Source organism: Panthera onca, chromosome A1, assembly GCF_046562875.1.
Source record: "Panthera onca isolate mPanOnc1 chromosome A1, mPanOnc1 haplotype 2, whole genome shotgun sequence".
NCBI classification, from domain to species: domain Eukaryota; kingdom Metazoa; phylum Chordata; class Mammalia; order Carnivora; family Felidae; genus Panthera; species Panthera onca.
Genome location: NC_138339.1, coordinates 67,138,199 through 67,155,236, shown reverse-complemented (window position 1 = coordinate 67,155,236; position 17,038 = coordinate 67,138,199). Strand labels below are relative to the sequence as shown.

Here is a 17,038-nt window from a genome sequence, read left to right as displayed (position 1 = left end):
TACCTTGACCTGTGCTTCTTCACAGTCCATTTTACCTTAATTAATTGTTCAGTGTCTGCCTTTCCTCTAATCTATAAACTCCATAAAGATAGTGACTGTATTTTGTTCACTGGCTATGTATTTTTCCATCATCATGGGTGGTTGGAGGAAAACCTTCCTAAATATGGTTTGGATTTTCCTTAACCAAATTAATTTTCACTTATCTATGTTCAAACTCATCTGTCATTACTGCTAGTCATAAAGATTTGCACCAGCCTTCCTACAGTTAATTCCCCTGGCTTGGAATTCTTGACCCCAGTTAGAACTTTTACAAACTTGCAGATTCCTCTACATACTGACCCTTCTAAATCATTTACAAAAATACTAAATGTACAAGTCCTCTTTCAGATTAATAACCTGACTGTTAAGACTTAGAATTTCCAAGAATTGCCTGTTTATATCCATCCTCCTTTTTTCTAAGCCACTTCTCTGTGACAAAACAACATCCCTAGTCCCATGATGATTAACATTGATGATGAATAATATTTTGAATAGCCTCCATATGCATTTTTATTTTTATTCACCTGCTCACCATTTTGCTTTACCTTTTTTATTTTGTTATGTTTTGTTACTACCCCTTCCTTTATGTCTTTCCCTTTCCTTTTCCTTCATTTTTCTCCTTGCCTTCCTAGTGTTGACCATTGTGGGTCGAGCATACCCAGTGGTGGGAATCACAGAGAAAAAAATACTCAATTCTAGTGTAGTTGGTATTTGACACTTGAGAGTATCAAAGAAAAGTCAGAAAATTTTTTAAATATATAAATATATATGTATTTTTTTAAAATATATATGTAGTTTTATAGAACTTAGTAATAAGTTGAACAGATAATTCTTTTTCATAAAAAAAAAAAAAGCTTTGCTTCATGCCGTTTTATTTAGAAATCTCAGGGTTCCTAAGGATAATTCTTTGGCAAACCAAAAACATTAATTAGGCCATAGTGTATAACATTGAAGAATGTAAAGTTCTAATAATAAAAATAAGTTACCTTTTTCTGCCTTCATGCGGGAAGATCTAGTGTTAGAAAGTAGCCTTCTTCATCAATGAGAAGATACAGTGTGTGTGTAGTAAATAGAGTATAATTGCTCACTTCACTAATGCAAGGGTTTGAAGGGTGGAGAAAACTGGTAGAAAATGGAGTAATTATCATTTGTACTTTATGAGTGCATTTCACAAAAGTTCTTTATAACGGTTTTTGTAGCTTGTAGTTCTAAAGACATACTTAAACCATATATTCTCATTCTTTGAGATTTTTTCCTAGTAATTAGTTTTTAAATTTGGTATTACTTGTTTTATTTTAGATTATTGTCTTTTTCCTCTTGCCCTTTTGAAATTAGGGGGACTACAGGCCATTGCAGAATTATTGCAGGTGGACTGTGAAATGTATGGGCTAACTAATGACCACTACAGTATTACATTAAGACGATATGCTGGAATGGCTTTGACAAACTTGACTTTTGGAGATGTAGCCAACAAGGTATGTTTTAGAAGATCTGTTTCTTAAGATCTCTCTGGTATGAGTTAGTTTCATACAAACTACCTTTCACTAATTTTTTTTTTCCTTTCCTCATTAGACATTCACTAATAAAAAACCTGAACTTCACACACCACTGCATATTCTTACTCATTACGTTGTCTTACACCTAAACAAAGGCAAAACATGGAACACAGTAGTGGATTTATATAACTGCATTTAAAATACTGTTCCTAGGAATGAGAGCAAAAATCTGAAAATCCCGATGACGTATGCAAGTATACACATATATTGGTTCCGTCCAAATAAGAGACTTTACTTTAAAACCCTTTGCTTATTATTTCTTATCATTTATTCATTTTATTTCTCCAGTATACTAAGAGAAGAACTGATAGCAAAAGACTTATGTAATCTGGTTTTACATCTTTTATGGATAAAATATTAGGATGATTAAAATGAGACCGTTAAAACTGGATTTGAAGTTTATTAGACAAAAATAAAGCACAGTTTCATTTTGCCTTGTTACTGACCCTCTGTTCCATTTCTAATTTTACAGGCTACACTCTGCTCTATGAAAGGCTGCATGAGAGCACTTGTGGCCCAACTAAAATCTGAAAGTGAAGACTTACAGCAGGTACTAGTTAGAATCACAAATGTTTTTTGGGGGTATTTGTGGGTTAATATCATGATTTAGATTAATTTAAGCTTTGGCTCAATATTTAGTGTCTTATGTTTCAATTATGGTTACATTAATACCAGAATAAAGGAAAATAATTATATTGTAGGAATTCCTTTTGGCACCATATTAGCATTTAGGAGGAATTTCTTTATTAGTAGATTTCTACTCTTAACAGTAGCATTAAGGAGCGCCTAGGTGGCTCAAGTGGTTAAGCATCCGACTTCGGCTCAGGTCATGATCTTGCAGTTCGTGGGTTCAAGCCCCGCATTGGATCCTGTGCTGACAGCTCAGAGCCTGGAGCCTACTTCAGATTCTGTGTCTTCCCTTTCTCTCTGCCCCTCCCCCACTTGCATTCTGTCTCTCTCTCAAAAATAAATATTTTTAAAAACTTTAAAAACAAAAAAAAGAGGTTAGAGTGGAAGAGAGCCAAAGCATAAGAGACTCTTAAAAACTGAGAACAAACTGAGGGTTGATGGGGGGTGGGAGGGAGGGGAGGGTGGGTGATGGGTATTGAGGAGGGCACCTTCTGGGATGAGCACTGGGTGTTGTATGAAACCAATTTGACAATAAACTTCATATATTGAAAAAAATAAAATAAAAATAAATAAATAAATAAAAACTTTAAAAACAAACAAAAAAAAAGCATTAAAAACAAAACAACTATAGAGGCACCTGGGTGGCTCAGTCAGTTGAACATCCCGGCTCTTGATTTCAGCTCAGGTCATGATTCGAGGGTCATGGATCAAGCCCCAGGTTGGGCTCTGAGCTGAGCATGGAGCCTGCTTAAGATTCATATTCTCTCTCTCTCTCTCTCTCTCTCTCTCTCTCTCTCTCTCTCCCCCCTCCCTCTCCCCTTCTCCCCCTCTCCCCCTCTCCCCCTCTCCCTCTCTCTCTTCCTCTCTCCCTCTCTTCCCTCCCCCTTCCCGCCCCTCTCCCCCACTGGCACTCCTGCTCTCTCACTCTAAAAGAGAACAAAACTATAAATTATTTTATATTCAAATTATTCTAAAATTGATTTCATTTGCAGGTTATTGCAAGTGTTTTGAGGAATTTGTCTTGGCGAGCAGATGTAAATAGTAAAAAGACATTGCGCGAAGTTGGAAGTGTGAAAGCATTAATGGAATGTGCTTTGGAAGTTAAAAAGGTACCTTTGAAAACATTTAATATTCTCATTCAGATTTTCATCTTTGGTTACTTTTTCCCATCCCTGAGATTCCTTAATTGGTGACCCGCTTATCTCATCAGTTCTTATTCTTAGACTGCTCTAAACTCCTACTAAAGTATTAAGATGGAAAAGATTGTACAAAGTGTCGTAGGGTAAGTCAGGGTTTTTCGGATTTGACACTGTTGGCATCTTGGACCTGATAATTGTTTGTTTTAAGGGACTGACCTGTGCCTTGTATGGTGTTTTGCAGCATATTTGGCCTTTGTCCATTAGATACCAATACACTTCCCCTCAGTCATGACAATCAAAAATGTCTCCAGATATTACCAGATGTGCCCCAGAGGGGCAAAGGGAAAGAATCATCCCCAGTGGAGAATCACTGTGTACGTAGTGTTAGTGTTACTCTGTGCTCTCCAGAGTCCTCAGTTTTGACAGTCGCCCTATCAAGAGGTGATAAGACGCAAGGGCAAGGAATTCCTCAAATAATAGTTTGCTTACAAAAGGAAATATCACCAGATGGCATATCTACTTCATAAACTAAGCTAATTTAAAAAGAAAAGCTTAAACTTGAAATCTGGGACTAAGCAGGCTTCCTTTCACCCAACCATTCCCCCTGGACCCACAGCCTACATTATTTTTCTTCAAAATGTCCTTTTTTGAGAAGATAAAGAATTTGGGAGTTTTGTTTATTTATTTGTATATGTATTTTTGTGAAATTATTTTATACCAGGAAAACCCAAGAAAATCAACTGAAATATAATTAGAAATAGGAAAAGTATTCAATTAAAAAACTGGTTATAACAATAATATTCAAATATACTTAGGGTCTGCATAAAAAATACCATTAAAACGCTCTTGAAATAGCAGAACACTTGTATTTCTTACAGGGAAAAACATATACAAATGGCCAAGAAGCACTTAAAAAGATACTCAACGTCATTAGTCATGAGGAAAATATAAATTAAAACTAGTGAGATACCATTACATATATTATATTGGTTAAAATGTAAAAGATTAACCAAGTGTTGTCTAGGATGTTAAGCAGCTGGAATTCTCATACACTGCTGGTGGGAATGTAAAATGGTATATACCACTTTGAAAAACATTTGGCAGTGTTTTAAAGTTAAACATATACCAACCATACAACCCAGCCATTCCAGTTCTAAGTGTTTACCAAAGAGAAACCTCTGTTCACACAAAATCTTAAACACAGATGTCAGCAATTTTGATAGCCAAAAACTAGACAGAACTCTAAAGTATATCAACAGGTGAATGGGTAAAGAAGTTATGGAATGTCTACAATGGAATACTATTTGGCTATTAAAAAAATGAACTATTGGGGTACCTGGGTGGCTCATTTGGTTAAGCATCCGACTTTGGCTCAGGTCATGACCTCTTGGGCCCCACGCTGGGCTCTGTGCTGACAGCTCAGAGCCTGGAGCCTGCTTCAGATTCTGTGTCTCCTTCTCTCTCTGTCCCTCCCCTGCTCGTGCTCTCTCACTCTCTCTCTCAAAAATAAACATTTAAAAAAATGTTTTTTAATGAACTATTGACACATGCAGTAATCTATAATGACAGAAACAGATCAGTAGTTGCTTGGGGCTGGCAGTGGATTACAATAAGATACCAGGAAATTTAGAGCATTGATATAAATGTTTGTTATACACAACTTGCTGTTTTTATTTAATATTAAATCTTAAACATCTTTCCATGTCAGTATATAGAGGGTTTTTTCTGGGTTTTGTTATCATGAAATGTCATCTTTTCAGAATGCACACCAATTCCGTCTCATAGTCTAATATGAGCTCTTGTCAGGGTTGCCTGGGTGACTTAGTTGGTAAAGCATCCGACTTCAGCTCAGGTCATGATCTCACAGTCCATGAGTTCGAGCCCTGCATCAGGCTCTGTGCTGTCAACTCAGAGCCTGGAGCCTGCTTCAGATTCTGTGTCCCCTTCTCTCTGCCTCTCACCTGCTCACACTCTGTTTCTCTGTCTCTCTCTCTCTCAAAAGTAAATAAGCGTTAAAAAATTTAATATGAGCTCTTGCAAGATATGTGTGTACCATCTAAACACATAGAATAAAGTTCATAAAGGTCATTAGTTTAGTATTGTGTTCTGCTTGTTCTATGGGGATATCACTTAAGTTCCATTTGGTATTTTATGAAAGTTGTCCTAAATGAAGAGTTCCTAATACTTTGCCCATGAGGGGCAAGGAGCAGGGGAGTTGTGCAATAATAATAACAACTTACTCAAGGTGTGCTGGGGTGGCCCAATCGGTTGAGTGTCCAACTCTTGATTTCTGCTCAGGTCATGATCCCAGGGTCAGGGGATCAAGCCCCACGTCAGGCTCTGGACTGAGTGTGGAGCCTGCTTGGGATTCTCTCTTTCTCTCCTCTGCCCCTGTCCCCTGCTCACACTTTCTCTCTCTCTCTTTAAAAAAATTAAATTAAAAAAATTAACAACTTACTCAATAGAAGTAAACACAGAAGTTGGAAGAGGCACATTCCAACTCTAATTAGATGACGCATGTTCTGTTTCTTAATAGGAATCAACCCTCAAAAGCGTATTGAGTGCCTTATGGAATTTGTCAGCACATTGCACTGAGAATAAAGCTGATATATGTGCTGTAGATGGTGCGCTTGCATTTCTGGTTGGCACTCTCACTTACCGAAGCCAGACAAATACTTTAGCCATTATTGAAAGTGGAGGTGGAATATTACGGAACGTGTCCAGCTTGATAGCTACAAATGAGGACCATAGGTAAGTTTTATATTACTTTTAAATGAATTAGTGTAGAATTCTTACCCTTAAAAAGACCCAGCTGTAAGTAGTGTTTTGTTTAATTGTGCAGGTTCTAAGCCAAATTGTATTTATTCTAACAAAAGTTTATAGTATCACAAAGATGTGTACAAGTAAATAAATGACACTTAAAAGGTATAACCCATACGTAGGGAATAAAAAGTTACAAATACTACAAAGAACAAAATCTCATTGTATATGTTAGTATGGCATAAAGGAGTATAAGGTTTATAAAGAACAAAACTTAGGTGTATAATCCAGAGAACACAGTAGTAGTTCATATTCTTTCTAACGGTGTCTTAATAATCATAATGTCATTTAACCAACAACCATTTATCTAACTAGGGCTGTGAAACCTAAGAAAGTATCTGAGATACAAGGCACACATTTTCAGAACTTAGGCTCTGTATTTTGTCAACAAAAATATGGGTATCTTTCACAGCATATTTATTTATTTATTATCCAGTATTGCTTCCCATTTTCAGAAAGTCCATAAGGTGCTTTTAGTAACAGTACTTGTAAAGAATGTGAACATCTTCTCTTTAGGTTTTTGATGCACAGACTAACAAGCCTTATAGCCCTTTCTGCTATGCAAAGAAGACCTCTTAAATTCAGTAAGCACTCAGCTGTTTGCTGGACTGCTGAGAGAACTGTCATGTTAAGGCTCACTGCACACCCTTGCCAATCAATTTTAAAGCCCTCTAAAGTTGAACATGCTGTCATTAAACTTCAGTTTACCGTGCATTAAACAAGCTATAGCTCTTTCAAGTCCCAAAGTTCTCAACCTTTGGGACTCTCAACCTTTGTTTTAAAGTTACCTTTAAATTTCCAAAACCTTTCATTAGAAATAACAAACCACGTGCACAGTTTGACAGCACATTTGTAAGGGGGATGGCAGTACCACAGACTCAATCCAGGGACATAGAGGTTATTCTAAAATGTCAGTTTGCCGGCCTAGGAGCTTACATAAAGCTTACAGCTTTATGACTATATAAAGATCCATCGATCGATTCTTCCACGTCTTCCACTACGTCTTATTAGTCGACATTGTGGCACCCATCCATAGATTAAGTTACCACAAAGTCCCTGTTTAGCATAAGATTTCATGATATATTTATTGGGGAACTCTATGACCATATGAACAAGGCAGATGTGTCTGCTCAGGCAAAAATTTTAAAGGCTATTGGGTCAGAATAGGAAATACAGAATGTGTTAAAATTAACACTTCTTTTAGTCTGACAGATGAGTATTTTTAAACAATAAACATTAAACGAACTAGGAACAAATGGAGATGTGAAACGCTTGAAATTTGTAGTATAAATTGGTGCAGTTTTATTGTGCCTATTAATCAGTTTTAGTAGTTATCTTTAGATTTAAATTTGTTTTCTAACCTTTTATTTATTGTTCTAATAAGCAGATTTTTACCTTAATTTTGGGATCTCTTCTTTTTATTTCAGGCAAATCCTAAGAGAGAACAACTGCCTGCAAACCTTATTACAACACTTGAAATCTCACAGTTTGACAATAGTCAGTAATGCATGTGGAACCTTGTGGAATCTCTCAGCAAGAAATCCTAAAGACCAGGAAGCATTATGGGACATGGGGGCAGTCAGCATGCTCAAGAACCTCATTCATTCAAAGCACAAAATGATTGCTATGGGAAGCGCTGCAGCTTTAAGGAATCTCATGGCAAATAGACCTGCAAAGTATAAGGATGCCAATATAATGTCTCCTGGTTCAAGCTTGCCATCTCTTCATGTCAGGAAACAAAAAGCCCTAGAAGCAGAATTAGATGCTCAGCATTTATCAGAAACTTTTGACAATATTGACAATTTAAGTCCCAAGGCATCTCATCGTAGTAAGCAACGACACAAGCCAAATCTTTATGGTGACTATGTTTTTGACACCAATCGACATGATGATAATAGATCAGACAATTTTAATACTGGAAACATGACTGTCCTTTCACCATATTTAAATACTACAGTGTTGCCCAGCTCCTCTTCATCAAGAGGAAGTTTAGACAGTTCTCGTTCTGAAAAAGATAGAAGTTTGGAGAGAGAACGAGGAATTAGCCTAGGCAACTACCACCCAGCAACAGAAAATCCAGGCACTTCTTCAAAGCGAGGTTTGCAGATTTCCACCACTGCAGCCCAGATTGCCAAAGTCATGGAAGAAGTATCAGCCATTCATACCTCCCAGGAAGATAGAAGTTCTGGGTCTACTGGCGAGTTACATTGTGGGACAGATGAGAGGAATGCACTAAGAAGAAGCTCCACTGCCCACACACATGCAAACACTTACAACTTCACTAAGTCAGAAAATTCAAATAGGACATGTCCTATGCCTTATGCCAAATTGGAATATAAGAGATCTTCAAATGATAGTTTAAATAGTGTCAGTAGTAGTGATGGTTATGGTAAAAGAGGTCAGATGAAGCCTTCCATTGAATCCTATTCTGAAGATGATGAAAGTAAATTTTGCAGCTATGGTCAATATCCAGCTGACCTAGCCCATAAAATACATAGCGCAAATCATATGGATGATAATGATGGAGAACTAGATACACCAATAAATTATAGTCTTAAATATTCAGATGAGCAGTTGAACTCCGGAAGGCAAAGCCCTTCACAGAATGAAAGATGGGCAAGACCCAAACATATAATAGAAGATGAAATAAAACAGAGTGAGCAAAGACAATCAAGAAGTCAAAGCACAACTTATCCCGTATATACTGAGAGCACTGATGATAAACATCTCAAGTTTCAGCCACATTTTGGACAGCAGGAATGTGTTTCCCCATATAGGTCAAGAGGAGCCAATGGTTCAGAAACAAATCGAGTAAGTTCCAATCATGGAATTAATCAAAATGTAAACCAGTCTTTGTGTCAGGAAGATGACTATGAAGATGATAAGCCGACGAACTATAGTGAACGTTACTCCGAGGAAGAGCAGCATGAAGAAGAAGAGAGACCAACAAATTATAGCATAAAGTATAATGAAGAGAAACATCATGTGGATCAACCTATCGATTATAGTTTAAAATATGCCACAGACATTCCTGCCTCACAGAAACCACCATTTTCATTCTCAAAGAGTTCCTCTGGACAAAGCACTAAAACTGAACACATCTCTTCAAGCAGTGAGAATACATCCACACCTTCATCTAATGCCAAGAGGCAGAATCAGCACCATCCAAGTTCCACACAAAGCAGAAATGGTCAGACCCCAAAAGCCACCTCCTGCAAAGTTCCCTCTATCAACCAAGAAACAATACAGACTTACTGTGTAGAGGATACCCCAATATGTTTTTCACGTTGCAGTTCACTATCCTCTTTGTCATCGGCCGAAGATGAAATAGGATGTGATCAGACAACACAGGAAACAGATTCTGCTAATACTCTACAAATAGCAGAAATAAAAGAAAACAGTGGGACTAGATCAACAGAAGAGTCTGTGAGTGAAGTTCCAACAGTGTCACAGCACATTAGAACCAAATCCAGCAGACTTCAGGCTTCTGGTTTATCTGCAGAATCGACCAGGCATAAAGCTGTTGAATTTTCTTCAGGGGCCAAATCTCCATCAAAAAGTGGTGCTCAGACACCTAAAAGTCCACCAGAGCACTACGTTCAGGAGACTCCACTCATGTTTAGCAGATGCACTTCTGTCAGTTCACTTGATAGTTTTGAGAGTCGTTCGATTGCCAGCTCCGTTCAGAGTGAACCCTGCAGTGGAATGGTAAGTGGCATTATAAGCCCCAGTGACCTTCCAGATAGCCCTGGACAAACCATGCCACCAAGCAGAAGTAAAACCCCTCCTCCTCCTCCTCCTCAGACAGTTCAGAGTAAGCGAGAGGTACCTAAAAACAAAGCCCCTACTGCGGAAAAGAGAGAGAGTGGACCGAAGCAAGCTGCTGTAAATGCTGCAGTACAGAGAGTCCAGGTGCTTCCAGATGCTGATACTCTCTTACATTTTGCCACAGAAAGTACTCCAGATGGATTTTCTTGTTCATCTAGCCTGAGTGCTCTGAGCCTCGATGAGCCATTTATACAGAAAGATGTGGAATTAAGAATAATGCCTCCAGTTCAGGAAAATGACAATGGGAATGAAACCGAATCTGAGCAGCCTGAAGAAGCAAATGAAAGCCAGGTAAAAGAAGCAGAAAAACCTACTGATTCTGAAAAAGATCTGTTAGATGACTCAGATGATGATGATATTGAAATATTAGAAGAATGTATTATTTCTGCCATGCCAACAAAATCTTCACGTAAAGCCAAAAAACCAGCCCAGACTGCTCCAAAATTACCTCCACCTGTGGCAAGGAAACCAAGTCAACTCCCTGTGTATAAACTTCTTCCATCACAAAACAGGTTACAGGCACAAAAACATGTTAGTTTTACACCAGGAGATGATATGCCACGGGTGTATTGTGTAGAAGGGACACCTATAAACTTTTCCACAGCTACATCTTTAAGTGATCTAACAATAGAATCTCCTCCAAATGAGTTAGCTGCTGGAGAAGGGGTTAGAGCAGGAGCACAGTCCGGTGAATTTGAAAAACGAGATACCATTCCTACAGAAGGCAGAAGTACAGATGAGGCTCAAAGAGTAAAAACCCCATCTGCAACTATATCTGAACTGGATGACAATAAAACAGAAGAAGGTGATATTCTTGCAGAATGCATTAACTCTGCCATGCCCAAAGGAAAAAGTCACAAGCCTTTCCGTGTGAAGAAGATAATGGACCAGGTCCAACAAGCATCTATGTCTTCATCTGGAGCTAACAAAAATCAGTTAGATGGTAAGAAAAAGAAACCTACTTCACCAGTAAAACCTATACCACAAAATACTGAATATAGGACACGTGTAAGAAAAAATACAGACTCAAAAAATAATTTAAATGCTGAAAGAACTTTCTCAGACAGCAAAGATTCAAAGAAACAGAACCTGAAAAATAATTCCAAGGACTTCAATGATAAGCTACCAAATAATGAAGATCGAGTCAGAGGAAGTTTTACTTTTGATTCACCTCATCATTACACTCCCATTGAAGGAACTCCATACTGTTTTTCACGAAATGATTCTTTGAGTTCTCTAGATTTTGATGATGATGATGTCGACCTTTCTAGAGAAAAGGCTGAATTAAGAAAGGGGAAAGAAAATAAAGAATCAGAAGCTAAAGTTACCAGCCACACAGAACTAACCTCTAGCCAACAATCAGCTAATAAGACACAAGCTGTTACAAAACATCCAATAAATCGAGGTCAGTCTAAACCCATGCTGCAGAAGCAGTCCACTTTTCCGCAGTCATCCAAAGACATTCCAGACAGGGGAGCAGCAACTGATGAGAAATTACAAAATTTTGCTATTGAAAATACTCCGGTGTGCTTTTCTCGAAATTCCTCTTTAAGTTCTCTTAGTGACATTGATCAAGAAAACAACAATAACAAAGAAGGTGAACCTGTCAAAGAGACAGAGCCCCCTGACTCACAGGGAGAACCCAGTAAACCTCAGGCATCAGGTTATGCTCCTAAATCATTTCATGTTGAAGATACCCCTGTTTGTTTCTCACGAAATAGTTCTCTCAGTTCTCTTAGTATTGATTCTGAAGATGACCTGTTGCAGGAATGTATAAGTTCTGCAATGCCAAAAAAGAAAAAGCCTTCAAGACTGAAGGGTGATAATGAAAAGCATAGTCCCAGAAATATGAGTGGCATGTTGGCAGAAGATTTGACACTTGATTTGAAAGATATACAGAGACCAGATTCAGAACATGGTTTATCCCCGGATTCAGAAAATTTTGATTGGAAAGCTATTCAAGAAGGTGCAAATTCCATAGTAAGTAGTTTACATCAAGCTGCTGCTGCTGCATGTTTATCTAGACAGGCATCATCTGACTCAGATTCCATCCTTTCACTGAAATCAGGGATCTCCCTGGGATCACCATTTCATCTTACACCTGATCAAGAGGAAAAACCCTTTACAAGTAATAAGGGCCCACGAATTCTAAAACCTGGGGAGAAGAGTACATTGGAAACTAAAAAGATAGAATCTGAAAATAAAGGAATCAAAGGAGGAAAAAAAGTTTATAGAAGTTTAATTACCGGAAAAGTTCGTTCTAATTCGGAAATTTCAAGCCAAATGAAACAGCCTCTTCAAACAAACATGCCTTCAATCTCTCGGGGCAGGACAATGATTCATATTCCAGGAGTTCGAAATAGCTCTTCAAGTACAAGTCCAGTTTCTAAAAAAGGCCCACCCCTTAAGACTCCAGCCTCCAAAAGCCCTAGTGAAGGTCAGCCAGCCACCACTTCTCCTAGAGGAACCAAGCCATCTGTGAAGTCAGAATTAAGCCCTGTTACCAGGCAGACATCCCAACCAGCTGGAGCAAATAAAGGGTCTTCTAGATCAGGATCTAGAGATTCCACTCCTTCAAGACCTGCCCAACAACCATTAAGTAGACCTATGCAGTCTCCGGGGCGGAACTCAATTTCTCCTGGTCGAAATGGAATAAGCCCTCCTAATAAATTATCCCAGTTGCCAAGGACTTCATCCCCTAGTACTGCTTCAACTAAGTCCTCAGGTTCTGGGAAGATGTCATACACATCTCCAGGCAGACAGATGAGCCAGCAGAACCTTACCAAACAAACGGGTTTATCCAAGAATGGCAGTAGTATCCCAAGAAGTGAGTCTGCCTCCAAAGGACTAAATCAGATGAATAATGGGAATGGATCCAATAAAAAGGTAGAACTTTCTAGAATGTCCTCAACTAAATCAAGTGGAAGTGAATCTGATAGGTCAGAGAGACCTGTATTAGTACGCCAGTCAACTTTCATCAAAGAAGCTCCAAGCCCAACCCTAAGGAGAAAATTGGAGGAATCTGCTTCATTTGAATCTCTTTCTCCATCTTCTAGACCAGATTCTCCCACTAGGTCCCAGGCACAGACTCCAGTTTTAAGTCCTTCCCTTCCTGATATGTCTCTGTCCACACATTCATCTGTTCAGTCTGGTGGATGGCGAAAACTCCCACCTAATCTCAGTCCCACCATAGAGTATAATGATGGAAGACCAGCAAAGCGCCATGATATAGCACGCTCCCATTCTGAAAGTCCTTCTAGACTTCCAATTAATAGGTCAGGAACCTGGAAACGTGAGCACAGCAAACATTCATCATCCCTTCCACGAGTAAGCACTTGGAGAAGAACTGGAAGTTCATCCTCAATTCTTTCTGCTTCATCAGAATCCAGTGAAAAAGCAAAAAGTGAAGATGAAAAACATGTGAACTCTATTTCAGGAACCAAACAAACTAAAGAAAACCAAGTATCCACAAAAGGAACATGGAGAAAAATAAAAGAAAATGAGATTTCTCCCACAAATAGTACCTCTCAGACCACTTCCTCAGGTGCTGCAAACGGTGCTGAATCAAAGACTCTGATTTATCAAATGGCACCTGCTGTTTCTAAAACAGAGGATGTTTGGGTGAGAATTGAGGACTGTCCCATCAACAACCCTAGATCCGGAAGATCCCCAACAGGAAATACTCCCCCCGTGATTGACACTGTTTCAGAAAAGGGAAATCCAAACGCTAAAGATTCAAAAGATAATCAGGGAAAACAAAACGTGGGTAATGGCAGTGCTCCCATACGCACCATGGGTTTGGAAAACCGCCTGAACTCCTTTATTCAGGTAGATGCCCCAGACCAAAAAGGAACTGAGGCTAAACCGGGACAAAGTAACCCTGTCCCTCTGTCAGAGACTAATGAAAGTTCCATAGCTGAGCGTACCCCTTTCAGTTCTAGCAGTTCAAGCAAGCACAGTTCACCTAGTGGGACTGTTGCTGCCAGAGTGACTCCTTTTAACTACAATCCAAGCCCTAGGAAAAGCAGCGCAGATAGCACTTCAGCTCGGCCATCTCAGATCCCGACACCAGTGAACAACAACACGAAGAAACGAGATTCAAAAACTGACAGCACAGAATCCAGTGGAACTCAAAGTCCTAAGCGCCATTCTGGGTCTTACCTTGTGACATCTGTTTAAAAGAGCTGGAATGATGAAACTAAGAAAATTATGTGTTAATTACAACTGCTATGTAGAAATCTTGTTTCAGATGAAACTTTAAAAGACTGAAAAATTTTGTAAATAGGTTTGATTGTTAGAGAGTTTTTGTTCTGGAAGCCATATTTGATAGTATACTTTGTCTTCACTGGTCATATTTTGGGAGGCACTCTTGATAGTTAGGAAAAAAATGGTAAAGCCAAGTATATTTGTACAGTATGTTTTACATGTATTTAAGTAGCATCCCATCCCATCATACTTTAATTATTGCTTGTCTTAAAATAATGAACACTACAGATAGAGGATATGATATATTGCTGTTCTCAATCATTTCTAGATTATAAACTGACTAAACTTACATCAGGGAGAAATTGGTATTTATGCAAAAAACCATTCTGTTTTAGTCCTTGTGAATCCATCTAACATTATAATTAATCATGTGGCTGTGAAATTCACAGTAATATGGTTCCCGATGAACAAGTTTACCCAGCCTGCTTTGCTTTACTGCATGAGTGAAACTGATGGTTCAATTTCAGAAGTAATGATTAACAGTTCTGTGGTCAAATTATGTGCATATAGATAGCTACAGTGTAACAATTTACACTATTTTGTGCTCAAAACAAACAAAAAAATCAAAAAATCTGTGTAACTGTAAAACATTGAATGAAACTATTTTACCTGAACTAGATTTTATCTGAAAGTAGGTAGAATTTTGCTATGCTGTAACTTGTTGTATATTCTGGTATTTGAGGTGAGATGGCTGCTCTTTTATTAATGAGACATGAATCGTGTCTCAACAGAAACTAAATGAACATTTCAGAATAAATTATTGCTGTATGTAAACTGTTACTGAAATTGGTATTTGTTTGAAGGGTCTTATTTCATGTTTGTATTAATAATTGTTAAAAAGGCCTCTTTTAAAAGCTTATATAAATTTTTTCTTCAAATTCTATGCATTAAGAGTAAAATTCCTCTTACTGTAATAAAAACAATTGAAGCTAACTGTTGACATTTAACCATTCCATGCATTGGCACTTAACCATTCCTGAAACTTACTATTCTTATATGAGATTAGCTTAGCACTCCTGGTGTTTAATATTTTTTCTTACTCCACTGGGGTTGATTTAAAACAGATTCATGGAATAGCAATGTGCACTACCTAGCACAGGACTGGACGTTGAACATAATAGGCCCACATAGAGTATTTCTTTTTTCTTAATAGTCTCTTTACTTGAAAATTGTATTGATGATTCTTAGGTATAAGTAGTCTCTTCCATGCCTGTCTTGCAGTGTAACTGTCTTGTCCCTTCATCTACCCTCTGTTGCTACTGGGTCTGGAATGAACACCTTTTATCACCCTATATGTTGGGGCAAAATTCCAGCAGCTGATTGTAATCAGCATTTTGCCATGCTCAGAAAATGCAAATCACACGGAACTTCAAAGGTTTAACACCACTATGAGATTCAAAAGACAATTTAAAAACCTCTGCCTGTTAAGGAATACTGTTTCTGGTGGGTAGAGTTATGGGGTACATGTGCCATTGCCCCCTTCTTCACAGAGCAGGGAGAGCCTCCTTCATGAAGTAAGATAACTAATACACATATTAACATATTTTATCTTCCCAGAATTTGTCCTGAATGATCAGAGGGTGAAAATGATAAATGCTCACATACTGAATAAATGAAAATTTACTTTTAGTGATAAAATTCATGCATTCTGCTTTGGGGGAAGAGAAAAGATATTTAGGTACAGTGGGGATACTGGGAAAAGTGGTTGAGAAGGAGTAAGCACATCTGCTTGATGCCCCTGAAATCACATGTGGTTATGTACCCCTTACATGTGTTTATCAATGCCAGTAAATCCTCTAAAGCCCATACTCTTTCCACTGTCCCACTTTGCAAACACTTCAATTTACTGATCTTTGGAATATATCTACATTTAAATTTTTGTCATTTTATCTAAATGAATTGATCGATTGTGAATAATAATAATAATAATAGTTGATGTATTTCTCAAAGGCTGCCTTCTCCAACAGGGATACGCACATATAGGTCATATTTCCTTGCTCTTTTAGTCCTGATTTTCTATTTTTTTGAACTACTGCATGCCAGTTTTTATGAGCACTTCAAGTACTTTTATGGAAAGAGATGGGATGTAAATCGATTAGAATAAAATTGCCTTTTTCAAGGAAGAAAAATTAAAAAAAAAAAAAAAACCATCAATGCTGGGAACGAAAAAAAAAGATGTCTTCCACCTGCCAGAAAGCTCAGGAAGTACTGTAAGCAACACCTACTGTCAGATGGTCCTGTCAATCGACATTGCCTGTGGAGGAAAAAGTTGCTATATGAGACTCTTCAGTTTGAACAGCTCTGAATTAGGAAAGGGGCAACCTTCAATTCTACTTCTAGAAGTTTGCAGTGTGCTGCCATAACTGATAGCAGGCCAGATGGTCCCAGTATATGCTTGTTGAAAATGGTAACAGCGCAGTGTAGAGAATAAGAGTTATGATACCTGTTGAGAGAAGCAGGGGGCAGTGCCCCATCTAGCTTCCCACTGCAGCAAACAACTCCCAAGGCGGTGGGTTTCAAACTGGACTGCATCTGAGTTACCAGAAGTGCTTATTAAGACGCAGCAGAGCCACACCCCGAAATGGCTCATTCTGAACAGGGCCCAAGAATTTGCGATTCTAAGAAGGGGTCAGGTGTTGCTTGATGCTGCTGGTCTGGCAACCATACTTTGAGATCGAGTGACTAAGTTACGATGAAGCTCCTTGAGTGATTGCCTTCAGTTCTAGCTATTCCTCTCAACCGGACCTTTTAATCTGACAA

At 38.3% G+C, this 17,038-nt stretch overlaps 1 protein-coding gene across 11 annotated transcripts in view; it reads left to right on the top strand.

The window, feature by feature from the left end:
- Window positions 1-15,211, top strand: part of APC (APC regulator of Wnt signaling pathway) — a 148,710-nt gene extending 133,499 nt beyond the window's left edge. For all 11 annotated transcript variants that reach the window (XM_078447440.2, XM_078447451.2, XM_078447447.2 and 8 more), the window contains 5 exons: window positions 1,375-1,514; window positions 2,068-2,145; window positions 3,218-3,334; window positions 5,901-6,115; window positions 7,612-15,211. In XM_078447440.2, coding sequence (XP_078303566.2) covers window positions 1,375-1,514; window positions 2,068-2,145; window positions 3,218-3,334; window positions 5,901-6,115; window positions 7,612-14,191 — 7,130 coding nt within the window. In that variant the 3' untranslated portion in view covers window positions 14,192-15,211. The remainder of the gene's footprint in view (window positions 1-1,374; window positions 1,515-2,067; window positions 2,146-3,217; window positions 3,335-5,900; window positions 6,116-7,611) is intronic.
- Window positions 15,212-17,038: the final 1,827 nt, after the last annotated feature.